The 26,934-nt window shown below is 43.8% G+C and overlaps 4 protein-coding genes across 6 annotated transcripts; 2 read left to right on the top strand and 2 right to left on the bottom strand.

Annotated features, from left to right (window-relative positions):
- Nucleotides 1-19: 19 nt before the first annotated feature.
- Nucleotides 20-5,950, top strand: LOC139342374 (transmembrane protein 151B). 2 transcript variants are annotated; one of them, XM_070979444.1, is made up of 3 exons: nucleotides 20-102; nucleotides 250-729; nucleotides 3,756-5,950. In XM_070979444.1, exons 2-3 carry the CDS (start codon nucleotides 604-606, stop codon nucleotides 5,385-5,387), a joined length of 1,758 nt encoding a protein of 585 aa, XP_070835545.1. In that variant the 5' UTR covers nucleotides 20-102; nucleotides 250-603; the 3' UTR covers nucleotides 5,388-5,950. The 2 variants fall into 2 exon arrangements, with proteins under 2 accessions (XP_070835545.1, XP_070835546.1); XM_070979445.1 differs by having other exon boundaries at nucleotides 43-729.
- A 1,220-nt stretch (nucleotides 5,951-7,170) lies between these two features.
- lrr1 (leucine rich repeat protein 1) lies at nucleotides 7,171-12,689 on the top strand. Its single transcript, XM_070979645.1, has 5 exons — nucleotides 7,171-7,711; nucleotides 9,264-9,362; nucleotides 10,586-10,838; nucleotides 11,241-11,715; nucleotides 11,817-12,689. Exons 1-5 carry the CDS (start codon nucleotides 7,529-7,531, stop codon nucleotides 12,070-12,072), a joined length of 1,266 nt encoding a protein of 421 aa, XP_070835746.1. The 5' UTR covers nucleotides 7,171-7,528; the 3' UTR covers nucleotides 12,073-12,689.
- A 71-nt stretch (nucleotides 12,690-12,760) lies between these two features.
- Nucleotides 12,761-15,158, bottom strand: dnaaf2 (dynein axonemal assembly factor 2). Its single transcript, XM_070979784.1, has 2 exons — nucleotides 13,375-15,158; nucleotides 12,761-13,277 (listed from the first exon to the last, which is right to left on the bottom strand). Exons 1-2 carry the CDS (start codon nucleotides 15,142-15,144, stop codon nucleotides 12,870-12,872), a joined length of 2,178 nt encoding a protein of 725 aa, XP_070835885.1. The 5' UTR covers nucleotides 15,145-15,158; the 3' UTR covers nucleotides 12,761-12,869.
- Nucleotides 15,159-17,459: 2,301 nt separating this feature from the next.
- On the bottom strand, nucleotides 17,460-21,192 carry LOC139342799 (Krueppel-like factor 11). 2 transcript variants are annotated; one of them, XM_070980093.1, is made up of 4 exons: nucleotides 21,015-21,192; nucleotides 19,852-20,115; nucleotides 18,335-19,325; nucleotides 17,460-18,083 (listed from the first exon to the last, which is right to left on the bottom strand). In XM_070980093.1, exons 1-4 carry the CDS (start codon nucleotides 21,051-21,053, stop codon nucleotides 17,782-17,784), a joined length of 1,596 nt encoding a protein of 531 aa, XP_070836194.1. In that variant the 5' UTR covers nucleotides 21,054-21,192; the 3' UTR covers nucleotides 17,460-17,781. The 2 variants fall into 2 exon arrangements, with proteins under 2 accessions (XP_070836194.1, XP_070836195.1); XM_070980094.1 differs by lacking the exon at nucleotides 21,015-21,192 and adding an exon at nucleotides 20,359-20,548 and having other exon boundaries at nucleotides 19,852-20,106.
- Nucleotides 21,193-26,934: the final 5,742 nt, after the last annotated feature.

The raw sequence follows: 26,934 nt of genomic DNA on the forward strand, positions 1-26,934 counted from the left end.
TGATGTGACACCAAACTCCACTTTCAAAATAAAAGCTTCTCCAGCATAGAGGAAGGAACGCGTATTCGACAGTAACCCCCTCCTTCACCCAAAAATGATCAGGTAATTAATAGACTTTGAATGCATACTCTACTTAGCAGACTAGATGGCGCATATTTTAAAGCATTCTCTCTGATTTATGCTGTGGGACGCTCAGGGTTTACCTCATACCTAAGATACATCTCGTGTTATCCTTCCTCCCTCCTTCAGCACACTGGACATCGCAAAGGGATCTCTTTTTATAATATATGATTTTATTATGTCATTCAAACTGCCCACCACTGGCCACTGACAACAAGCTTCACTGACTGCATCATGGTTAACCTCTGCTGCCTTTGCTGCGGTGAAATCCCTCAACCCCGCCCCCCACCGTCCGGCCAGTCGGGACCACCGCGGGATCCCCGCTCCGTGCAGCAGCAGCAGCAGCAGCAGCCTGCTGGCTCCGGCCCAGACGCTGTGGGGCTGAAGGGGGAACAAAAAGGGGGGACAAACAGAAGGAGCAGAACCAGGGAATAGAGAAAACGGTGATCTTATAATCTCTGTCTGACATGCAAGAAGTGCAGCATGCCCTCCTCCGATCTGGACTCTGCGGAGGACACGGCGGCCACTGCTCCCAATGATGCTGAGGGAGAGGTGCTGGAGGAGGACGAGGAGGACTCGCCGGCTGAGAGTGATGTCCTGGAGGAGGAGGTAGGTGTAAAGCCATTCATTACCTTATTATTAACCTGAAAAAAAAAAAAAAAATCTTAAAAACTTGGAGAAAAATTAGCAGGGAATAGTTCTGATCAGTGAATGACTTTTAGAAAAGTATAACAGCAGTTCTGAATAAAAACATTTTCATCATGCTGTACAAATACACCCATTCTAAAATGCATACCTTAATTTATTCAACTCTATAATAACACAGATCTAAAACTCGTGCATTTTGATTTCTGTGCAAGTGACTCACAGGGAAATAAATCCTGTATTGACGTCCTCTCTGTGCCATCACAGAGCAACTGCTTCCACCTGCAGCCAAACAGCCTCTCTGCTTGCTGAAATGTCAGAATAGTCCATTTCTCATAGTAGTATCCAGTGATGTGGAAAGACACTCGCGCTGACAAACTCGAGCACTGGTTTTTCTGAGTTGCAAAGCCATCAAACAGTTATTTTTGCAATGCCAGACCAAGATTTTAAGTACCGATCGGTCCTTTAAGCGTACTTGCATATTTGTGTTTGCTCCACCATGCCCTCCGTCTTTACTGTCATGAAGTAATTACTCTGATTCAGTCTGGGGGATTGGCTGTGTGCAGCCAGCCATGGGCAGATGACATGATTTGTCTTACCTCAGTTCCATTGTCCATGTTGTCCTCTTTTATACTGTGGAGGAGATGAAAGTGGAATTCAGTCACAAACATCTTATTTATCTCCAGCCAACACATGTAGTTTACATGCTTGAAAATTATTTCTAGGGATATATACTGTCATGCCATCTGAGTCAGGACTTATATTTTTTGGATTTGTATAACCTTGGCTAGATATGGTGTTTTTTTTGCACATCTTGCATATAATCAGAGTATAGCAACATGATAAAAAAAAAAAAAAATCATTCCATTGTATAAAATGTCTGCAGTCAGGAGGCCTGGACAACTGAAAAGCACACCAGAACTGCCTCCTTGTTTGCTCCATAAATAACTGAGGTGGAACCAGCAAAGTGACATCCCCACCCCTGTGTCAGTGCAGTAATGGATGGGCTGGTTGTCAACATAAATCCTTTCACTCCATAAAACACCAGAGGTAATCTACAAGAACACAAGATCTCATGGGGAGGACTGTCACCACCACAGCCAGACACAAATATTAGAGAGTACCATGGAGTCATTCAGAAATCTTGATGTATGTGACTGATAAGATGGCATCACATTCATTTTTAACTTGTGAAACTCCCAAACTTCCGTCCTTGCAGATGCATCCTGGCTGAGTCTCTCTGTGCATGAAGGCTTATGCTCTCGTTTCCTTTACTGTTAGTGTAACTGATGAATTAGCTTCAGGCCAGTGTCTCTGCTGATTGGGACAATTTGACTTGTGGTCAGTATTGCAAATGTGAGCACTTTCTGTTTGTCTGCCCTGAGCTAACCACCCAGTACTCAGCAGATAAGAGTGTGTGTGCATGTGTGTGTGCGCACGCGCGTGCGTGCAGTGCTGGCAGAAGTATTCAGATTGTTTTCTTAGGTAAAAAGTAGCCATATCACAATTTAGAAAGTGAAAGTCCTGCATTTAAAATGTTACAGTAATAATGTATTGATACTAAAGTATCATGTGTAAATTATGCAGAAGACAGGCCCTTGTTATAGAATTTAATTATTATCCTGATGCATTAACATGTGCGCAGCATTTTAATGTTGCACCTGGCCCAGGTGGAGATTACTTGAACCATTTTATTCACTGTTGGATAGTATAATGTGTAACAGTGTGTCATATTTAATCAGCTGTTGATACATTAATCATTTTTAAAGCAGCTTGTAACACAGCTGTCATAGTAAATGTAGTGGAGCACAAAGTCCAGTATTTCAGTCTGAAATGTGGTGGACTCGAAGCATGAACTAGCTTGATTAAGTAAAGCACAAGTACTTCAGACACTTGAGTAAATGCTCTCAGTTCTACTCGAACGCCGCTCTTGTGAGTGCATGAATGCATGCATGAGTCTTAGTGTGTCACCCTGGGCTGCAACTAACAATTATTCTGTTATTGATTAATGGCTTCAAAATGTCAGAAAGTCATGAAAATTCCCAAAGCCCCAGGTCATGTCTTCAGATTGCTTGTTTTTTTGTTTGTTTGTTTTGTTGACCTGCAGTCCAAAACTCAACTGGATTTAATTTAAAAACCATACATAACAGAGAAAAACGGTAAATCTTTAAATATGAGAAACTGGAACTGAAAACATTTGGCATTTTTCCTTGAACGATGACTTCAAGATTTGACATTTTTACTTTTTTTAATGTAATTTTTATTTCATTTTCTGCTCTTTTGCTGTAGATAGAGCATCATTTCTGCTCCAGGGGCTTCTGAGAGCTGACTAATAATTTGGCCTGCTGATATTATCCTCTGACACTAGTTTATCACCTGTATTGGTGTTTTCATCAGCTAGAAAGTAGCAAGAAATTGCAGTACAGAAACATGTTTGATGTCATTTAGAAACAGCACCTACATTAATATTTTATTTCCACTTGAAAGCACTGACAAGTTCATTTATTATTTTGTTAATGTTGTATGTTTATGTTAAAAACCAACACTGGCTAATATTTTGTTAATACAGGTGTCTGCCTGGAAACTCCAGCGTCACTCAGGCTCTTTTTCTAAAGTCTGAGGTTAAATTCCCTCAGACTTGTGATATTAATGTGACAACTTAAGCAGGAAGTGCATTTGCCCTCCTGCAATATAAGTGAAATTGATTTCAGAGACAGATGCGTGAAAACACCTCGGTTAATATTCAGTCTGTCAGCCGCTCACAGCTTCTGTGTGGTTTAATTGAATCCCACTGAGCTTCCTTTACTTTGATTTACTTTGTGCTTAGCTATGGAGAAACTCTGCAATTTATAGTGCTGCCACATTGATTTGCATTTCTGCTGCAAGTCATAATGTCACTGCTGTGTTTCAGGGGCTCATTGCTCTAAGTGCCTTTACCTCATTACTCCCTCTCTCTCCTTCTTTTCTGTCTTATCTCTCTCTCTCTGCAGCAGCGGCCAGTGAAGCAGTCCTTGGGTGCTTGTGTCTGCCGGGAGTCCCACTGGCGCTGCCTGCTGCTCTCTCTGCTCATGTACAGCTGCCTGGGCGCAGTGGCCTGGTGCCGGCTGACCCGGGTCACCAAGATCAGCTTCAACACGGCTCTCACTAACTCCTTCACAGCCTCCTTCACCTCTTCCCTGCGAGGGTCCTCAGGGATGGGCGCCGGAGGACACTCAATGATCTACCATGACAGCCCCTGTTCTGATGGCTACATCTACATCCCCCTGGCCTTCCTGCTCATGCTCTATATCCTGTACATGGTGGAGTGCTGGCACTGCAGAGCCAGGAGCGAGCTGCAGTACAAAGCGGACGTGGACAGCGTGTATGAGCGCGTGCTGCGGATGCGACAGGCCCAGCCTTGCATATGGTGGAAGGCCATCAGCTATCATTTCGTGAGGCGGACTCGACAAGTCACTCGGTATCGCAACGGGGACGCCTACACCACCACGCAGGTGTACCATGAGAGGGTGAACACCCATGTGGCCGAGGGGGAGTTTGACTACAGCCACTGCGGGATGAAAGATGTCTCACGTGACCTCAGAGGTTTGGAGGGACACCCAGCAACTCGCCTACGCTTTACCAAATGCTTCAGCTTCACAGAGGCCGGCCCAGAAAATGATTACCTCAACCAGAGAGCCAGGTTCTTCTCTGAAATCGAGGGTTTGGACGATTACATGGAGGCCAGGGAGGGGATGCAGCTGAAGAACGTGGACTTCAGAGAAAACCTGATAGCCTATGTAGACCCAGATAGGATGCCTTGGTACACTTCCCAGGTGGCCTTCTGGCTGGCAGCTCTGCTCATGTTGTCCTGGCCTCTGAGAGTGCTGATAGAGTACCGCACTGCTTATGTGCACTACCGCATAGAGAAACTGTTTGGGTTGGAGTACAGCCACAACAGCCCCTCTCCTCTAGATGAAGACAGGCCATTGGGGAGTAACACTGACTGTGTTATCCCAAGAGTAGACACACTGGACAGCACTGAAATGGAGTGGCACATCCGCTGTAACCGCCAGGTGATTCCCAGCTACTCCGAGGCCATGCTGATCAACATGAGCACAGCAGACTCTACCTCACTCCAAGACACTGAACACACTTCCTCCTCTAACTGCTTCCTCCTGGACAGCGGCCAGACCGCTCGGAGCTACGGCGCCCTCCAAAGCCAGGAAGGCGGAGAGCAACACAGCGAGCCCAACGGACGGGTGAATGGAGGAGGCCGGAGGAGGACCATCACCAGCTCCAGCTGCTCCTCCATCTTCTCCTGCCGGGGGGCGCTGTTCCAATCCCACCTTTCCTCGGACACGTCTCGCTTCTCGCTGTGCCGCATGTACGGCTCCCACCGCACCGTGGCCCTATGGAGGAGCCGCAGCAGCAACCTGACGGACCCCTGCTGCGTGGACGAGCAGTGCTGCCGCTCGGACTCCAGCCAGCTGGCGCTCAGTGACAGTCCGCCCACCTACAGAGACGCCCGCTTCTTCCCAGTTCTTATCGTGCACCGGTCTGAGGGCCGTGGCAGCGAGGACGGGAGGGGAGTGAGGCGTTATTATATACGGAGAGGGTCGTCATGTGTGGAGACGGCTCTGTGAAGGACACCTAGATTCAAATCAGTGATGATGATGATGATGTACACAGAATGACTTTAATGAAGATTTGTGGAGAAAATGTGCCCTTTCACGAAATCCCAGTGTAAATATGAAGTAAAAAGAAACTTAAACACAGACTTCGTCCTATTTTTTAAACACAGTCACCAAAAGAGTCCTCGTATTGAATTGCATGTGTCTGTTTTATTGCAGTTAAACTGTATGAAAGCAGCTGCAGGTGAGGGACAAACAGCGTGCACTGTCATCTGAGAGTGACAAGAATAACTGTCCAAAGCCACTGACCCTGTATGTGTTGCTACTGCATATGTGTGGAGAGACCTACTCAAGATGTGCCACGTGTAAGAATGATACCAGAAAGTTGCATGTTGTTACCAAAAGTGTTGTCTTTTATTTGATTGATAGACAGCAAAGCGAAACCAAAGAGTGTGCTCTGTTTGTTTTTCCTCTCCAAAGGATTTTATGAAACACTACAAAGCATCTATTGATGAGACGAGTGCTGAGTGGAAAAGATGAGTTGAATGTGTATGCAATAAAAGTAGTTCTGAAGGATTTATTTATATATTTATTTATTTTCAAAGTGGAAATTCACAAAAATAGCAGGAGGAGTCATCGAACAGGATGGGATTGTGGCTTTATTCCCTCCAATTCATTTGCACAAATAAGTGAAAAATCCTCCATTTGTGTGTTAATATAGAAGAGGAGAAAGAAAAGAGAGATCAGAGTTTCTGCTGTGACCTTGTTGATCTGAAGTGACGATGTCAGACACTCTCAGACTCACTGGTACCTCTGCTGTCCTCAAATAAAACTACAAGAGAAGAAACGCTGAATGCACCGACTTCAACCAGCAACTTTCCATTGTGGCTGCGAGTCAGGAAATCAACCATTTATGCAAACCAACGTTTAAATTGAGCATGTTGCTTGCACTGGAGAGGCGACTCCGGCCAAAATGCAGGAGGTAAATAAAGAAAAAGCAGAAGAAGAGAAGAAAGTGAAATAAGGTCACATAAATATAGCCTTTAACTGCTTTATGAATAAGAAAAATAAAGTGGGCCTCATATTGTGTTATAATATTTACTGGATTAGTATTAAATATCCATGAGAAAGTTTGAATGTCTTAAAAAATACTGAGTAGTTCAAACTCTAACATTGCATTTTGTTTATAAGATGTGATCTGCATGGAAAATCTGACTCTGCAAAGTAACTACAGCTGTCAGACTGCTTACAAAGTCAGTTTCACCAGACTAGTTTCTGCAGAAGTCCTTCTTACTGCTGACCACTAGATGCCACGCTTGCTAAGGACTATTTTAATTAATGAATTTATATATACTTTTTTTTATACCTAAATGGAAGCATTCAACTGTTCACTCAAATACTTAATAACCCCTATACAGGTTGAAGTTGAGGTATGAGTCAATTCTTGAGCTTGGAAACAGTAGTTTGGCAAAATAAATAAATAAACCCCATTAGTTTTCCTCCTCAGCAGATTGACTCTGCTCAGTTGGAGATACCTTTATGAGCTCCATCTCGATGATGAGGATGGTGAAAGTGGACCCTGAGCTAACATCTTTAGGCTCAGCTCGTGAGGTGGACCCACAAAAGTCTTTGTTTATAACTGTGACTCCATCAGAGCTCATTTCTTACTCATCCATTATTTCGTCGACAACAACCTCCTGACCGTCTTAATTCTTATTAAAAAGTAAGATAACACCGCGCGCGGTCCGTCCTCTTGCTGCTCAGTGCGCGCACGGGCTGAGTTAACGAGCGCTTCATCCACGTCACTTCCCACGCGCGCGGGATCATGCTAACGGCGGCTAACTGACCAAGTGATACCCGTCAACAACCCGGGACCCGCTCGGCCAAGCTAATCGCGGTGACCCGCGAAGGCGTGAGTGTACTGGCCGCAGACGGTGTTTAGCGTCCCCGACAGCCGCTCAGATGTAGAGAAGTCCGCTCTGTTGACACCCATGACGAGCGCGGATGTGTGTTGTGTCATTAGCTCCACCGCGTTGAGTTACTAGCTAGCGTTACTTTTTTCGCGGAAGTTTTCCTCTCTGGCATGTAATCGAGCCCTTAGCTCACTGTGACTCGGCAGTGAGCCGTTCTCCAGTCTTAAGTATTTGGTTGCGATGAAGCTGCAGTGTGATGTCGAGGTGGTGAATCGGATGCTCCCCTCGTTTGGGATGAAAAGTCGAGGCAAAGGGACGAGAGCGGTGCTCTCCATCGGGAAGCATTTGGACAAGACGAGTCAGCGCAGCAGCGTTTACATGATGATCTGCACAGCCAAAGACAGAGCAGGCTCAAAATACAAGGTCAGTGTCTGTTTTTCTGACTGTTGCTGCTCGTTGTCTCAAGGTTTTGACCTCTGTTGTTGTTGTTGTTGTTCTTGTTTCCTAAACAACAGTCTGATTGATGTGACTGATGTGCTTCTGATGAAGTTGATTTCATTGCAGTTGGTCAGAGTATTTCATGAATCACTCAAAGAGCATTTTAAAGCCAACAAAACAGTGGATTGAATAATACCATCATACACAGATACAAGAACAGGTCCTTGAAGAACTATTTTGATGGTTGATTAATCGGTCTGAGTCATTTTTTAAGAAGAAAAAGCAAAATTCTCTGATTCCAGCTTCTTGAATGTGAAGATTTTCTGATTTCTTACTTCTGTATGACAGTAAACAGAATATCTTTGGGTTGTGGACAAAATAAGACATTTGAACACATGATCTTGAACATCTTTTCTGTCATTTTATAACCAATCAATTAATCCAGAAAATAGTGAGCAGATTAATCAACAATGAAAGTATTATCAATAATATTAAATACAATGCCAAATTTAGTCCCTGAAACGTGCAAATGTATTTAACAGTGTATACAGTGACATTACATTCATTGTTCACAAGTCCATAAACGTTTGTCATTTTGAGGGTCTGTTTATGCAGAAATGGTTTATATTTCAGTCACTCATCCACCCAGGCAGGGGACTGGATCCTTTCCCAGCATGCATTTGTGCCAGGCAGCCCTCGTATTTGTGTCTATTTTAAACAGAAATATTAAATGAGCCTGAAAGTTTGTATTAACAGAGAATTAAAAGGGAGAAGAGAACCACAAAGTCATGAAACTGTTCATATAGTTACTGACCAGGTGGGTCAGACAACACATTAACATTAACAAGAGAGAGTGTGTGTATCTATACATATGTGTGTGTGTACTTCTATTTACTTTAATTTTGAAAGTTTGATGCACAGTATGGTTTGTCCAGGTACCAAATCAATGACCCAATCAGAACCTAAAATATTGTCCCATTTGCAGCTTGGACAGCAGAGACTGTGTCGAATGTAAAGGTCACATTATAACAAAGCAATTTAGTGTCTACAAGGACGTCTAAAGCACTTGTTAATTCCCTCTCAGCTCTAGTTCAGTAAGACAGAAAATGAGAGCTCATGTTACTCATTTGTCAGTGAAGCATCCAGAACCACTGCGACAGCGTCTTTTAAAAATGGACCACGTATCAACCACTGAATGAGAAAAACACTCCAGCAGCTTTTATTGATTCTGTTTTTGCTTTTCAATTAAGTCAATCTCCTGAGTCTCATAAAACAATCTGCTTCTCAATTATTCATCATCACCATCAAAGCACTAGATTGGAAACCCTAGAATTATTGTTTTCATAGTCTGAAATGCTGCTTTCAGGTGCTCCTCAGAAGCACCCACTTCTGATTTAAAAGCTGTAGATGCTTTCAGTATTCCTGTCTTCACTTGTTGAGGGAGCGAATCACTCTTGGTCGAACGCTGACGCATACCCGCCCTGATGTTGTGTCACGTATTTTTCCATCACTGACATTTGCCAACTTTCTCTTGCAGCTAAAAGACAACATAGAGAAGTTCTTCACTTGGTTTGTAGAGGAAGGCAAGGCCACTGTGAGATTAAAGGAACCTGCTGTTGACATTTGTTTGAGCAAGGTATGACTTCCAACACGGTGTAAATTACAGTCTGAGTATATAAAAGTGTTTACAAGCGAGAAGTGGCTGTTCTTTCATTTTCAGGTTTATGATGACGCATCTTCAGTCTTATTTCCTTTGAAGATTTGTCATACAAGACTCAGAGACAAGAGTCAAGCTGACCACTCACTCACGTATCAACTAGACAGACTCATGGGCTTGTTGTGACTGCAGCAGATGCCTGGACAGACACCATGGCAGCCTCATTGTTTCCAGCTGCTGTAAAACGCTCCTGGCTGGTTTGAGGCAGTGGTCACCTTTCACCTAGTTTCCAACACAGTTCAACCTGTTTTGTTGACACAAATGCAGTCACGCACACCCACAAACAGACTAACACCACCATTAGGCAGGTAAAAAGAGAAAATAATGCATAAACCAATATTCAGTTTGACATCTTAAAGCAGAATCAGGTTTTAAGATGTTTCTGAAAGACCCTACTCTGAATAGTAATTACCTTTTTAAAACCCTTAAAATGACATCTTCTCCTTAGCCCTTAGTTAAAATTCCAGACTCAGATGAGATGAATATGGAATCATTTCCAAAGTTTGACTGCTGGACACAAGATGTCTCCTACTTCATCGAAAAGCCAATTCTCAGTATTTGTGCACTGAAGGCTTCAAGTTTCCACATCGCACTTGCAGAATTGGCTTCCAAACTCGTCATGATGCCCCTTAAAATTGCATTTCCAATGAGCACAGAGTGGAAAGTTTCCTCTTACAGGAGATGAAGGTGAAAAACAGACTTCAAACTGCACATGCATCATTCTGCACAGTGAACATTCAACTGCAAGAACAAGAAGAAAAACACGTTTTTGAGTGGAGGGGGGCTTAAAAATGTGATATCACCAGAAATTGCTGCCAAATAAATGACCATAATGTAAATAAACGCTACAGTGAGTGGGTTTTTTTTGTTTCTGGAGCATATTGTATGGTGCAGGCATTCACAAAATTGCATTTAATCCCATACTTTACATCCTGAGTCACTCACATTTATATTCCCAACAGTAAAAGTTCATCATGTTCATTCAAAGGAAGTGTGTCAAGATATTCCAGGCCAGTGAATTTAGGTTAGATATTTCAAGGAATCCGGTCACACGCAGCCACCTGAGGAGATGCTTTGAGGATACTGGTTCTGTTACAGATCCATCTGTGCATCCACCTTTAACTTTCTTTGTTGATTTGCAGGCTGATGCCAGCAGCTTGAAGAACTTCCTCTCGGCCGCTCGCTTGGCAGACAGAGGAAGTGACTCGAGCAGCCTTCCCCTCTCCACGCTCACCCCTGTCCGCGCCAGAGACGTAGAGCAACCCAAGAGGAAGCTCACCATTGTGTCCAAGAAGGACTACCCCCTCACCTCCAGCTTCCCCTACTCTCTGGAGCAGCTGCAGGTCTCCTACTGCAAACTGTCTCGGGTGGACATGCGGATGCTGTCCCTTAAAGGTAGAGTGAGTTGATGGGGGTTGTTGGACGTGTTTACAGAGCAGTGATAAGTGTAATGTTTGACAAGTTTAAAGGGCACTTCACGGAGATTAGATTATTCATCATGAGGAGTTCTACTCAGCAGACTGCAGCTCAGTCTGAGGAACCCGTTCTGTCATATCTTGTGACTCTTTTCAGAGTTTGAGAAAACAACCCTGGTGAGTTGCATAAAAAGGAAATTTAGGATCCAGTGTTTTCAGAGTGTGGGATGAAAAATCAGGATGGCTCGACATCTGCTGCTTCCATTTTGACCGTTCATTTTTTTAAATGTGTCTCTTGCTACTCCACCAGTTTTATAGAATTGCAAACAGTTGGAGTACCCTTTTTAAGAGGCGGTATTTTTCTTTGTTTTTGTTTTTGCAGCTCTCCGCAAGCTCGACCTCAGCAACAACCACATCAAGAAACTCCCTGCCACCATCGGTGACCTCAGCTGCCTCTCTGAGCTCGTCCTCCACAACAACCACCTGGAAGCCTTCAGCACGGCCCTCTGCCTGTCCACCCTGCAGCGGACCCTCCAGGTCCTGGACCTCAGCCAGAATCGACTGCAGTCCCTCCCGGCTCAGTTCTGCCAGCTCAGAGAACTGGTGAACCTCAAACTGGACGACAATGAGCTCGTCTGTTTGCCGTTCCACGTCGGCCGACTCTCAAAGCTGAGGTACCTTTCGGCGGCGCATAACCAGCTGGCCGTGTTGCCCAGTGACTTCCGGAAGCTGAGTCTGGAGAACCTGGACCTGTTTGGAAATCCGTTTGTCCAACCTAACCCCCTGGACCACACAATGAAACTCACATTCCCCCTTCCACTTCAAGAGATGGCTTCCAGAGCTGTGGCCAACCTCAGGTGAGAATTCAACATCCTCAGTGTATCATACTGTAACTTCATCATGCTTCATTCATTCTCTCACAGCAAACTAACCGTATTCATTCTGATTCACCTCACAGGATACCGTACGGACCTCACCTCATCCCCGCCCACTTGTGTCGGGACCTCGAAGTAGCCAAGACCTGCGACTGCGGCCGCATCTGCATCAACTTCTACATCAAGACGGCGGTCAGCATGAATCTGCACCAAGTCTCTCACACGGTGGTCCTGGTGGACGACATGGGCGGCACAGATGCTCCGGTGCAGCAGCATTTCTGCTCCCTCTCCTGCTACTCCGAATTTTTAGACAGCTCCCTCCAGAGAGGAATCAGATGAGGAGGAAGAGACTGTTACATTTGACAGGAAACACCGGCAGCTGGAAGTTGCTGTGGATTTTGCAATCGATTGCAAGTTGTGAGACACTGTCGGAGGGCATCTGATGAGGCGAGAGGAGTCGACAGGAGCAAACAGCTCAGCTCAGAGTTTTCTGCTAGTGCCCTAAAATGAAAGGAGAGCGTTGACACTGATAGGCGCTGTTTTTAAAAGTGCTTCAAGCTGCTTGTTTTACACTTGCATTCAACTTTAATGCACTTCCCACACATCAAAAATGGTCTAAGAGACGAGCTTAGATACCTTTTGTACCTGCTCCACCTGTAACCGAGTGACACTGACTTCACGTAACTCACAGCAGTACTGACAGAAGTTTCTGTGCCGCCGCTAAGTGTCGCACATTTTGTTTTCTGCTCTTCCTGTCTCTTAAAGCAAACTGCAGGTACCCCCGCTGACTTACTTCTGCTCACCAGGGGAATAAAGAAACTAGATAAACTGGAGGGTTTTTTTCGCCGCACACAGTGCCTCAGGGTCCATGAGCAAAGGGAGTTGGTTTTCACTGTGCTTAATGACCCAAAACTTTTATATATATGTGAAAAATTCAATAAAATAAAAGTACGAATTATGCTGTCCTAAGTCGCTTTTTGTGGGACGTTGAAATGAGTGTTTGAATTCAGTGACTGGGGAGAAATGTCAGGTTTTGCAAAGCTTTATTGTTGAACACATGGCAGCCTTTTTACATGATGTAACAAGAAATGTACTAGAAAGTCCCTTCACTGTCAGCCTCCTCTGAACTCTTGCGCTCAGTCCAGCTCGTACATCAGGGAGTTTTGGAAGATGAACCCTGCAGATGTGGAATGATCGCTGATGAGCTTTTCGTTTCCATCTTTATCAATTTCCCGTAAAAACACGGGCGGAGGCTTGACGTCGTCGTGCTCTGGGGTTTGGAAGACTTGCTCTGTCGGCAGGTCATCTTCATCTGTGTTGTCCCCCTCCTCTTCCTCTGCTGAGCCCGTGGCTTGTTCCTCAGAGCAGAGGCCAACCCTGCTGCCTGAACCGCCTCTGCTTGACTCGTTAGCTTCACCTGTTTCAGGCATGTTGCTGGACTCCTCGGCATCCTGGGAAATGCAGCAGACCTTTATGTCGCTCTGGGTTTGAGTGTCAGCTGGCATGGAAGATCTGTGATGTAGAAATTCTGCATCTGTATCCACCTAAAACAGAAAGACACAAGTTAACAGCTCAGTTTGATCACACACACTCGTACCTCCTCTTTGGACCACAGTCAGGGTTTGTCAGAACTGATATCACCTGCAGATTTCCACCATGAGTGTCTTTTGTCTTTTCAGTCTCCCCTTTGATGTCTGACGTCTTCATTTTGGGTGTTGATGCCAAACAAGAGCTCAGATTGACCTCGCCCTCTTTTGCTATGCAACATGGATGTTCAGCAGTGATTGAAACCAGCTGCTTTTCTCTCTCAGCTGCAGCCACACTTGAGTTTTCCTCTTGAGAAACGTCCATGCATTGGTCAACACTGTCGCACTGAAAACTGGCTCCACCAGCGTCCCTGTTCCCTGCTGCTCCGTCACATCCATCCTCTCTCAATTTGTTCTGCGTACTTATCACTGTATCTTCATGTTGCTGCCTTTTCTCTAAGTTTAGTTTTCTGACTTCCATCTTGTTTTCCTCCTCCACACTTTCTCCACCCTTTCCTATCTGATTCTTCCATTTTGCCTCCTCCATTACACCACCTACCTCTTCTTCACTATTTTCTCCCTCCTTCATCTTCTCTCCTTTCTCCTGACCTCTCTCTTCCTCCTCTTCATCTTTCTCTGCCCTCGGCTGCTGCTTCAAATCCTCCTCTTCAGTAGTCTCTCTTTCCTTCTTTGCCTCCATCTCTTCCTCAACACCTCTTTCCTCCTCCTCCTCCTCCTCCTCCTCCACCTCACTTTTCTCCTCCTGTCTCTCAGGCCCCACAGTAAAATTAAGTGCATCGCTGGGAGGAAGAACAGGAAGTGTGACTGTAAGCTGTCCTTTCTGTTTGTTGAACTTGGCTTCTCCTTTATCTTCATCCACAGGGTAGGCTAAGAGCAGCTCCAGTCTGTATGCTGGCATCTCGGACTCCAGCAGCAGCCGTCTTTCTTTTACCTCAAGGCTGACGTCCTTGACCGCCTTCAGAAGCGGCACGTCGATGGTAACCACTATCTCTTTGGGCCTTGGGCTTTGGGCCGAGTCTCTAGAACACCTGAAGTCCTGTAGATCAATAAAAGATCGATATTTTACTGTGTAGTTCGGCTCGGTTGGCTCTTTGGTTTTCCGAAGCTGGATCTGGAAGCCTTTCTGGCCGGCATCGCTGCTGCTATTTGCCGCAGGTGATTCTGCAGGCTTGGTTTGCGAGGATGTGGTAGGTCTTTTGTCATCTGGGTACGGGAACGTAAGAGGGCCCGGCTTCTCAGGGGGATCCTTGACTTTATATCCAGGTATGGATTTTCGGATGACACAAGGCTGCGGGGTGCCTTTATATTTTGTACTCATCTCTCTCACATTGTTTTTATCCAGAGTCACATTAAAAGCTTTCTGGATTCCCTGAATGGCTGTGCTGTCCACCATATCCATGAATCCCTTGTTTTTGCTGGCAATGTGGAGGGTGTCAGGGTGGAAGATAACGTCATAGATCATGATCTTGTTCCCCTTTGGATCCGTGTCTTGCCTCCCTGGGTGCAGACTGTGAGGCAGGGACCAGCACTGTCCTCTGCGGCCCTCCTCAGACACCCCACTACTGCTGGCAGGCTTCCCGACTTTTTCATTGCCGCAGATATTGACAAAACACTTCTGCTTTCCGTTCACACTCGTCCGGAGAGCCCTAAATGGTTCCGGGTGAATAAATTCAATCGTGTTTCCTCTTTCCTGCTCCAAAAGTTTGATCTCCTCCTCATACCTTCTCTGGTTCTCGGGGTCGGATAATTCTTGGGCGTAATCGAGCAGCATTTCCCTGAATTTCTCCTCTTTGAACGCTTTTGTCAACCTGTCCATTTCCTCCACCGTCATATTCAGTTCTTTCAGTTTATCTCCGACCTCCATGCTGCTGAGTGCGAGCAGAACTGAGCAGCAAGTTATCGCACTTTCGTGAGTTAAGCGTACACAAAAACAAGTCGGGACAGAGGTTCAGTTCAAACACAAGCTGTCCTCGTCGAAAAAATGAGGAATTGGGTATCGTTTTATCTACGTTTACATGTGTATTACCTCGTGTTGGACCTCAAATTGGCAGCAAATGGTCCTACTTGTGTTGATGTAACCATAGCAACACCAACCATTGGTACAGTGCAACGAGGAAAAACTTCCCCGACAAACAATTTTCCTGCCTGTAGTCCTTCAGGTTTTGATTAATAAATGAAAATGCTTTACTGGATAAATGGAAATGTAATAATACAACGTATATATGAATTATATACTATAGTATAACCAAATTAAAATAATATCGTGAAGAGGGAAAAAGGACATATCTACAGTGGCTTATGTTATAGATTTAATTGATCCCATTTGTGAATTGTAACCCAGTAACATAACATTAAGCCAGCATGCACAATACCAGGAAACAGCTCAGTCACAATTTATTTTATTATTTACAAAGTGCTTTTCCCACTGTGACATATTCCACATTACTTTAAATAACCTTAAATGTATGTGAGTATCTCCTTGATTAATGCTAACCCTCGATGAAATTGTTAAATTGGTTATTCATGAAAGATAATACAAAATTAAGACCACACTCGACATACAGTGAATTGATTTTGGGGTTCTTATTTATTAGTGTAATTAAAAAGTCAAGGACAGTAAAATACCTTTAAAACTAGCTTCTTTTTCTTTTTTTTGACGTTAATAACTTATTAGTACCTATAGTTTTATGCACAAAAAACTTGAACAAAACGAGTGACATTAACATTTTTAATGGCACACATAAACTGAACTGTGATTTTATTTATATTTCTAGATATATGCCTTTCAATTCATTCATTATGCTATTACAAAAAATCCTAAATTCTTTTTTTACATGTATATTTGATGCTGGAAGCAAAATTTCCTTGTAGATGAATCAAAAACATACAAAACCGGGCAATATTTTTTGGACGATGAGCACCAAATGTGAAGCACGTTGTGATCACCTGTGAGTATCATAGTTTTTACTCTAAACAAGTCAAAATATCTCCGGTTAAAAACTAGGACGCTCCCCAACGCTCGTATAATTGGTGAAGTGACGTAATTCTACCACCAGATGTCGCTGTAGACCACCGCTCAGGTGGCACGCGGCCAGTGAATATGTCGGTCAGTAAGGCAAAGGGGCGGGTGTGCAGGGAAGAGAAGTGATTGGTCGCACCCCCCAACAGTTCATATTTCTCACTGTCTGATTGGAAGGGGTGCGCTGTTACTAGGTATGGGACCACTGCTTATGAATGTGTAGGTGAGAATGGGAGGATGGAGGCTGCGGAGAAGCTCTCTTGGTCCAGCAGCATCTTAATGATGTATCTTTATTGTTTACTCGATAACGCTTCCTCATGCATCCTCCGGTTGAAAATATTCTTTCTCATTCTCCATTTTAATTTATATGTCCAAGGATAGTCTATAATTGATGACCAGCTTTCATTTGTAACCACAAGGATAAGAGGTGTTTGCTCAATCACACCTGACCAATAAGAGACTTATGAATGAATAAATTTCAGTGGTGTATTAAACAAGGATCACACTGTCCCCATGCCTCCTCATTCCCATGTGAGAGAGGTCGCTGGGCTGGAATGATCACTTAACAAGCCCGAACACAAGGCAAACAAATCTCTGTCTTGTCTGCTCTAACTCATCTGGCACTCTGGTTCTGAGCTAATGAACAGAACACAATGTCCACAGATGGTCTCACCAAAAGTGCCTTTAGAACACCAAAGAAGAAATTCATTCAGCCAGTGGACCGAGAGAGAGGTGGGAGGGGGGGGAGTGGGGAGTAACAGTATGACACACACAGGATGTGGGCAGTCACTACTCACTGCATTTCTGCATAGGACAACCGGGAAAGATCGCTGACTATACCCAGATCCCACACCTCAGATACTGGAAAAGGTCATAAAAAGCACAAAAAATGACTAATTTGAACTTTTGTTTATTACAAATATGTATTAAATAATATGAAAAGATAGACAGGGAGATATAATCAAGGTATAATCATAGCACTGATGAATAATATTCATATTTACATGGTTTTTCGTGTTAACATTTCCCCAAATATGACAAATAAATGCATTTCATAAGACAACAAACAATACATTCACAGAGAAATATATATATATATATATATATATATATATATATATATATATATATATATATATATATATATATATATATATATATATATATATATATATCATTATCAACACAACCACAGTGTGTTGATACTGTTGATCGATCAAAAGTGTCATCAGAGGGGTGGAGAAGATGAAATGTGTAAGACAAACTTCATACAAAGGCTTTGGCGAGAGTGCATACATAATAGCAATTATATCAAAGTAAACAAAAGAATCCTTTAGAGAAAATACATGTACTAATGAGCAGAGAAAAAGAGTCCAGTGCATGTTTTTTTTATCATTCCCATTAGTAAAATAGCAGCAGCCTTGTGTGCTTGGCTGCTCCCTGTGGTATCTCGGGAGTGGGTAGGATGGCAGTATTCATTGTCTACTTTGAGCCGGCAGGCACGAGCATGCCTAGCGTGGCAAGGCCAGGTTTTGAGGGAGGTGTTTTGCCAGCAGCCATTTTGTTCAGGCTCTGAACATCGGCCTGCCAGGAGGGAATTTTCTTTGTGGTCATGTGACGCCGCGCGTGTTTGGTGAGGTGATCACTGCGCATGAATCGCCGGTCGCACACGGGACACACAAATTTTTTCTCGCCCGTGTGTGTTCGCCGGTGACGCGAGAGTTCATCAGAGCGGGCAAACCTCTTGTCACAGCCTTCCCAGCTGCAGCTGAAAGGCTTCTCACCTAAGAGAGGGAAACAGAGAAACAGGAAAGTTAGGAGTCAGCAAGTGAGTCACATTGAAGTCATAAAAACCTCACGCCACACCGTGCCTTGTCTGAGATAGTATAACAATGAGCTCACTCTCTTCCCATCAAGAATAACAAGGCTGAGAAATGCTTTACAAACAGGATGAAACACTCATCTGTGGTCATGTTTTGTTCCACATCCTCTCGAGTATCCAACCAATCACTTCTAAATGCAGAAAAATCCTCACCTGTGTGTGTTCTTAGGTGAGCCTTGAGGTGTGAGCTCTTGAAATATGTCTTCCTGCAGCCTGGGAAGTTGCAGACGTAGTTCCTCCTGCGGGAAAAGTCCATCTTTGTGGCTGTTGTCCCACCGCTGGGCCCTGCTGGCATATACATTGGTGCTGGGGCCAGAGGTAGCAGCTTGGTGTTGCCCAGGGTCATGACAGTCTGAGGGCATTGAGCGGCCTGAGAAACAGAAGACTGGGGGAGGACCAGCATCACAGTGCCCTGGGGCACCGCCGAGCCCACAATGAGGGACGGCTGGACAGACGCGCTGTTAGCTGAGGTGGGCTGGGGGAGGATGGATGTGGTGGTGGTCCGAATGCCAGTACTGGATGTCTGAACTGCACCGGGGATGAAAGCTGAGATTATTCCCGACTGGCTGCTGACAGGGAACATCTGGCAGATGATTTGAGGGCTGGTGACTGAAGGCGGGGACAGGGTTGCAGGAGCAGTGGGAGTGGGTGGGCTGTTTTGTGGTTGGGTACTGACATGAGTGGGTGTGGAGAAACTGTCCAAACAGGATTTTGAGGGGCTGCCTGGCTGCTCTGTTTTAGAGGCAGGTATTGAGGGCGTGAGAGGAGCAGGAGGAGATGGAGGTGTGCTTATCTGATCAGTCTTTGTAATGTGCTGCTGCTGCTGCTGCTGCTGCTGCTGCTGCTGCTGCTGCTGCTGGCAGACCACTGCAGCCCTCACTGTGTCTCTAGTTTTCTCTGGATTGGGGGCCACTGGAATGTGGTGTTGGCAGAGGTTGCTGTCTGCGGTGTGGCGGATGACGCTGGTCGCCATGGCTCTGCAGGGCAGTGGCAGATGGGGAGGGGAGGGGGTCTTTTCAGCAATGGGCGCCAGGACAGGTTGATGGAGCCCGGAACCACAGTGCTGCGAGGACACAGCCAGGCCAGAGCTTGAGTGGAGCGTTGAAGTCTCAACAAAGCTGGGGCTGTGAGGGGGAGTCATACACTGGAAAGAGGAGGAGGAGAAAAACATGAGAAGAATTAGCCAGGCTCTTCCAATACCACTGTAATAACATGGAGTGCTTATCTGCTTTTACAGGGGATAGTGTTTGCAGAGATAAGTATCGCAGGTGGTAAGCAGTTACACATAATAATCATCACTCTGAGCTGTAAACTGTGATTTTTATGACCCTGCCTCTGATAGGAAGAACTCTGTCTAAAGGTCAGACCACCTTAAAGTATCAAGACTCCTCTTGCTGCAGCACCTCTCACCTGGCCCAGTCTAACGTCATAAACCATGACCCCCGTTATCTTTGCACATTCATATCAACATGCCACAGGGTTTAATGCTGACCTTGAACCTAAGGAATATGTGTGCAAATCAAGCATCAGTTGTCTCAATAGTTTCACAGCTGTATGATTTCACTACCTGCTTCCAGCTCTATTATTAAGAGGGGGATGAAGTCAATGTTGCAAAACCGACTAACATATTATTCAATGGTTTGCCCTTTACAGCGTGATAAGTCTCTTACCAGGGAAGAGAGGGACACAAAGTCCTTTGGGGGCTCTGGAAGTTCTGGTGGCGAGAGGGAGTCACAGGAGTCCGAAGCTGGTGTGAGAGGTCTCGGCTTACAGGGGTTCGGCCTGTGACCCTGGCCCCAGGAACTCATACATACGAGCGCTTCAGCTGCCTCCAGGTCTGTGTACTCCAGGCCAGAGGTTCCACTAGAGACAGACTGCTCGCTGTCGTGCCTTCTTCGCTTGGAGTAGGACCCACAATGATCCGTAAGCTCAGCCTGGAAGGAGCAATAAACAAACATCAGTCAGAGCAAGCAAAATGCAAGTACTTCAGTGCTGCCACATTACTGGGTTATTTGGTTATCTTCACCTGCATGATAGACTGTGCTGATTCAAATACTACTGAGATCTGACCACAGCATAAGTGCAAATGATGGGAGTATTTTTTTTTTTACTCTAATTTACCCGAATGGAGAAAACAAATATTTCCAGTTATAATCTGCTCTGTCACTGTTCCTCAATCTAATGTTCCCGGCCAAACCGCAAGATGCTGCCAATAAGGGAGAGGGGGTGTGGGTGACTACACCCGAGCCCAGCATGCACTGCCTTTGGCTCAGAGCCAGGACACCTCCCATTGCCAAATATAGACCAAACAGTGACGTGCTGCCGAGATGAGCCATGTGAAATCCCCATAAAGCGGGTTTGGATCAGGAAGTGGGCTTATTACATTACAACTTTATGATGAATGTTAACAGCAGACAAAGCTTATTAATGATCCTCCACAGAAACAACTTGTCGACACTGACAGGCTTCCGTACAAGTTTAAATTACGTTATTAATCAACATGATCATAGTTACATTGAGTTTTACCTTTCAAAGACACGATGACAAGGGAAATTGCTAAATAAATGTGTAAATAAATCTGTTATTAAAAAAATGTTTACGTTCTCATTTAATGCGGTTGAGTTTGGTATCACTGGACGCAGACGTGACACAAAATAATATTAATAAAATTGTACAAAGCGTTAACTGTTAACTGTTGAATTTAGCGGATGACTTGAGCAATTTCACGCTACTAAGAAACATAACCCCTCAGTAAACAAGTGAATGTTACTGGACTGCATAACAAATGTCGCGCTAAAATTGAAGTAACACTTTTAAAAGAAAATTGTCTTACCCCATTTGAGTCCATCTCTGTAAATTTTCGCGATGGCATTGAGGAATAAAATATCTAAGTATCACTTTTCTGTTGTCAAAGCCAGTGTAGAACAAAGAGACGGCAGTTGCAATGCTCCTGCCTGTGCCGGGGTAGGGTTGAGGTCGTTTTTTTCTCTGACTAGCTCCCTTTTCTCTCAGCTGTGTGTGTAAAACATGGGGAGGAGAAAAAAAGAAAAACAAAACTCACAACACGCACTGGCGGGTGGCAACACTCAGCCAATCACAATTGAGTGTGTGCGGAGCTTCAGCCAATGGTAAAGCAGAGAGCGCGTGAACAGTGCGTGCTCGCGGGACTGTTGGAGGAAATAGGGTGCGTGGCCGTTGGTGGGCGTGGCCGTGAGAGTCAGCAGTGTCGGGGTAAACCCGATGAACTGCTATCCGCTGAACTAGGCGAAAGGTCGATCCAGTCTATGTGGCGTTCAAGGGGTGTGGGAATAACCTGAAAGACGTGACGCTCAATGCAACGTTTTTATAAGGCATTCAGAAAGAAAATTAATTCTCTGAACATATCTATTCATCTTCATCAGCTTTGTTAACACATTTTGATAAAGAAACATTGCAATTATAGCCAAAGTAACTACAAAGGAAACAAAGATTTTAAACCGAACTTTTTTTTTCTCTAATAGGGCAAATTCACAAACACAGAAATACAGCCTACCACATTGCATTTCTATGGCTAAAATTTATCATTAGTATTTATCAATTTATAGCAAGTTTTTGAAATGTGAAAATTGAGAATATTACAGTGAGACTAGAATATACCTATTTGTTTTATTCTGTCTGAACGTTTTGTATCTACTCCATTTCAGATTATGAAATACCAAATTGCGTATGTTGTAGATTGTTTGCAGTCACATGACGTTAAATTCAGAGGGAGGACAGGAAGTGAAAACTGCAATGGACTAGAAGGAGGAAAGTTCTTACTGGGAAATTGCAAGGGAAAGGTATAAACAGAAAATCAGAACATCGGTTGGATGTGACCCTTATGTTATGAAGGGGAGTGATTTTTCAACTGAACTGAAAGTTTTGCTGCTACTGAGGCAGTAGATATAACCAACTACCTGGTCATTTAGATGCCGTTCTACACTAGGAAACAAATGAAAGCATACAAAAGTATGGAGGCATGCAACTTTCTTGTTAGCAGTTGGGTCCACGACCAAATTGCTCCGGGACGACCATCGTTTTGTTTTTTGCAAGGGTATGTATCTTTTATTTTCCTGTGGATTAAATGAGCAACAAACTTTCAGTGCCATGGTGCTGAATGATGATGTTTACGTTACGATTGTTTGCTAGGTTAACCACTCGCAAAGGTCTGGTGAAACACCAACTAAAGACATGGATCATCTCAAAACAAGACAGGGTATGTAACTTACATTCAACTGTCTTATATGAAACCATTAATGCTGATTTAACAAATGTTAGTTGTGTTGCTTGTTGCTATTACTTTAAATCTATCACCATAGATTTAAAACAATAGCAAATGTAACACCATTCCTACCATTCGCAGACTTGGTACCTCCTGACCACAGACAGTTAACAAGCCATTTCTTTCTGTCATTTTTTTGTCAATTTCATTCATTTTTCACCCTTATGAGCAACAACATTTGGTACTCAATAAAAGCTCCTCTTTTTTCTTGGTTTGATTGATCAGAGTGTGTGTTATAGTGCTTTCTTTGCAGAAAATCACTTCTGGCCCTCCATCTGCAGTTCACAGACAACACAACAAAAGCGTGACGTGACGTCATGTGCAAACAACCTATTGAGATAAAAATTTAGATTTTATTTGACAGGACAGAATATCAAAAATTTCTAAAAATATACAATTTAAAGTGGCATTTTAGATCTAAACTTCCCTAATGTTCAATATTTCAGATAATTTTCTGTGTTGTAAAAAGTCTCAGTCTGTGGTGTAGCACTGCAATACTGTTCTTTTCCCACAATACTTAAATGCAACACGAGTGCCAGATGAAGCGCAGGTTTCTGTCTTGTTTCTTGGAGATGTTTACGCAGCTTTCTCACAGACAAGGCAGAAAAATAGTTGCTTAACTGACATCACTTTAACATTTCATAACAGAAACACAAAGTCATGCAGTTACAGAGTAAGCAAAGGGCTTTGTTTTATCTCTGTTCACACTGTCCTCAACCACATTAACAGTATAAAAATGTATCTGTTTCCCTTCAAAAACAGATTTTTCATTGATTTTGTGGTCTCACGGTGAATCAGATCACCCATCAGAGGCCACTTATTAAACTTGTTACTGTACCCCTTTCTTCCTCATGATCTTTCACTTATGTCCCCATTTTATCCATTTGATGTACATCAGATTTTAATGCATTTATAATATTATTGTTATATTTGCAGATAAAATGAAGTTTTCGCTGTTCAAAGTTGTTATAATTATTCAAATCTCCAGATGAAGCGCGCTGATAACCTATTGTCCTGAGTGCAGAGAAAAGGATGTTGTGCTTTGTTCCCCTGGTGCTAAATATATTCTTTAAACTGTATGTAAATGCTAATGTATGTTGGGCTCTTTTTTTCTCGTGGCTCATTGTCTGAACAGTTCAATGAGATCATTCCCTCAAGTACATGTCAGACTGGTCTTGACCTACATATGGTGTTACATCACCAACTGCATTTGGACAAAGAAAAAAAATGATCCCATGAACTTCTGGAAGCCATGCTGTGAAAAGCTCCAAAATTTCAGAAATTTTACCAATGCAGTTCAACCAGGATGCTTCGGTAAAAACAGCAGTAAACAAGGTGTCAGACCAGTGATATTTCATATTCTGTTTATCTTTCTTGCTTGTATATAAAAAAAATCTTATACCTTTACTTTGTGTGAAATTGGTAAGTTTGCATTTGTTTGCGTCTCGCCTGCAGCAGAAGGGAGTGTAGCAGGTGTGCCGGCCCAGCCTTGGCAGCACCTGACTGCTATGAAAGGCCGTGCCTCAGTATGACTCACATAAGTATGACCTCAGGGAGCAATGAGGCCACGGAGCTGTGGCAGTGAAGCTCCAGTGCCAGCAGTTAGCGAGAAGACAGGAAGGAGGGGTTACAGGGAAAGCGAGCCGCATGCAGGCATGACAGGCAGTCCGGGCCTAAGTACAGCAGCCTGTTTGTGATATAAGTGGGGCAGGCCGCTTCAACTTAGTTAGGGAATCTGGAGGAAAGGTTACGCCGGCCCTATCTAGGCCTCCACATGCAGACCTCCCCTGTCCGGCCAACTCCCCCAAGCAGACTCAAAAAGGGGGGAGTTACCCTAGCAGGGTTAAATATACCACCCAGGGACAATATTTCACTATCAGCCCCTGAGCTGTGACAGGCATTCATAGGCAGTGTCATGTAGACAAGAATGTTACTTCCACAGGAAGTATATGTATCCACTCAAAATTTAAAATGTTTTTCTATTAAATAACAGGTTTTCTCCATAATGAACACACAACTTATTACATTGTTGTTTTGGATTACTACTCATGTGAAAATATTCTTCAGATTGGAGAGGAGTACCATGAAGTCTTGAGTTGTTCATAAAGTCACATCGTTATAAATTGTTTTACATTCATAAAGGAGGCACACACTCGACTAATCCATCAATTCGGACCACCTAAATTCACACTGTAGACTGCAAATGACATGGCTGGTGGGAATACTTAAACAAGACTGTTCATGTCTGGTTTTATGTTACATATTGTTAATACTTAAAAGCTAAAAGCTACAGAAATTGTATCGAGTTTTCCCCAAAACTCACATCCTCACCATTACAAGGGTTATCCATCCATCCATTTTCTATACCCGACTGTCCCTTTTCGGGGTTGCGGGGGGCTGGAGCCTAGTTCAGCTGTCAACGGGCGAGAGGCGGGGTACACCCTGAGTCAGTCGCCAGCCAATTGCAGGGCAACATAAATAGACAGACAACCATTCACACTCACACTCACACCTAAGGACAATTTAGAGTCATCAATTAACCTAATGAGCATGTTTTTGGTCTGTGGGAGGAAGCCGAAGTGCCCGGAGAGAACCCACGCATGCACGGGAAGAACATGCAAACTTCACACAGAAAGGCCCCGCCTGACCCGGGGATCCAACTGGCGACATTCTTGCTGTGAGGCACGCGCACTACCTGCTGCTTCACCGTGCCGCCCTACAAGGGTTATAGATATGATTATTCAACAGGTCCTTATGCTTGACTGATCCAAAATCATCTAAAACATATTGTCTTCACTGGAATAAATTCACAGAATCTTTTGACCTTAATGATCAATGTGAGATTTATCATTATATACATTTGTTAGGACAGAATCAGATCAATACCTGAGCACTGCAGAAAGAGGAATGCTGGAGTGTTGTGTAACTCTTGTGGAGGAGTTCATATTGTTTTTGTTTTGATGGAAGGCAGAGCTAAAATGGATTTTGCAGATTATTGTTGAAGGTAATGTAGGGATACTTATGATACTGAGGTACTTTCCTCCTGTTTTTCTTACTACTTCATCACATGGTTTGCTGATTATATTTCAACCACAAGCTAATGCTCTCCAAGTATCCAGAATGCTTTGTGATCTCAGTTGAACTCGTGGAAAACACTGTCAGTCAGTTGCTCCTCCCCACCATCACATCAAGATGGCATCTGGGTGAAAGGACACAGCAAGTAAAGACATCCCAGCCCAGGCTGCATGGAAAACTTCTAAAGAAGGATCCTTCATTCTTTACTTGATGTTGTGATAACGCTGTGGTTAAGGTCTGCTTTGGTTTAGGCACAAAAACCACTTGGTTAGGGTTAGGAAAATATCATGTTTTTCTTTAAAATACCCGGTTTTGCTGCCACAAACACAAAAATGTCCCAACATCTCTTCAAAAATACCCAGTTTTGCTGGCAAAGATGCAGCCAGAAAGTGTCCCGACCTCTCGTTAAGACTATTCAGTTTTTGACGCTTCAAACATGGCTGGGAGGTGTCCAGACATCTCCTAAAAAATACCTAACTTTGTTGAAAACATGGCTGCAACAGTGGTCCTGGCTGTCACACCACCGCGTGGCACCCTCCTTGTCCTAATGAGAAAACCTCAGCTCATATACATGTACATTCATGCAGATATTTGATGTTCAGGTAGACCATGTTATACAAAAAAGGTATGTACACTTAATGACAAGCCAAAGAATGTGCAGTTTATGTATACGCACTCTTCCTGAAAAGATGAAATGGTGTTCACTTCCCTGATTTCTGTATGTCAGAATGCCATTTTTGCCCTCAGTGTATCATTAATGCATGGGTGGAAAGTGTAGTTTAAGAGTCATAGCAATGCGTATTCTGTTTGAGTGATGCAGAGCTGCAGGAGTAAAAGGCATGAAATGGCATTTTAAAGGAAACCTTCAGCTTAAAATGAAAATTCTGCCTGTATTACTCATGCTCAACCCATTTCAGCCTTTACTTCAGTTCCCACGTATCAGCACATCCTTCTTTAGACAGCTTCAAAAGACACACAATGGCCATCAAATGCATCACAAATCCACATTTACCACATTGTCTCTTACATTTTATAATAAAGTCATGTGTGAATGCTACAAGCTGTCACTAATAAGAAAAATAAGAGAGATAAAGAGGTAAATATAGGACTTTTAGACCCATAATTACCCATGATTCAAAGAACACACAGAAACGTTTCCTCAATGAAATGAATTGTGTGTTACATGATATCGCCTGACAACGACCCACAGGTGACCTGCTGCATGAACCATGTCTTATAGTCAGCTCCACGCTGACGGATGCGCTGTGTACCACACAGCACATGCGGCCCCACCCCTCTCCTCCTGCACATTTGAATGGCGCGACAACAGGAATTCCTCTCAAAGCATCTGGCTCCCGATTGGTCAGAATGGGATTCG

Source organism: Chaetodon trifascialis, chromosome 14 (genome assembly GCF_039877785.1).
Source record: "Chaetodon trifascialis isolate fChaTrf1 chromosome 14, fChaTrf1.hap1, whole genome shotgun sequence".
In the NCBI taxonomy this organism is placed as follows: Eukaryota; Metazoa; Chordata; class Actinopteri; order Chaetodontiformes; family Chaetodontidae; genus Chaetodon; species Chaetodon trifascialis.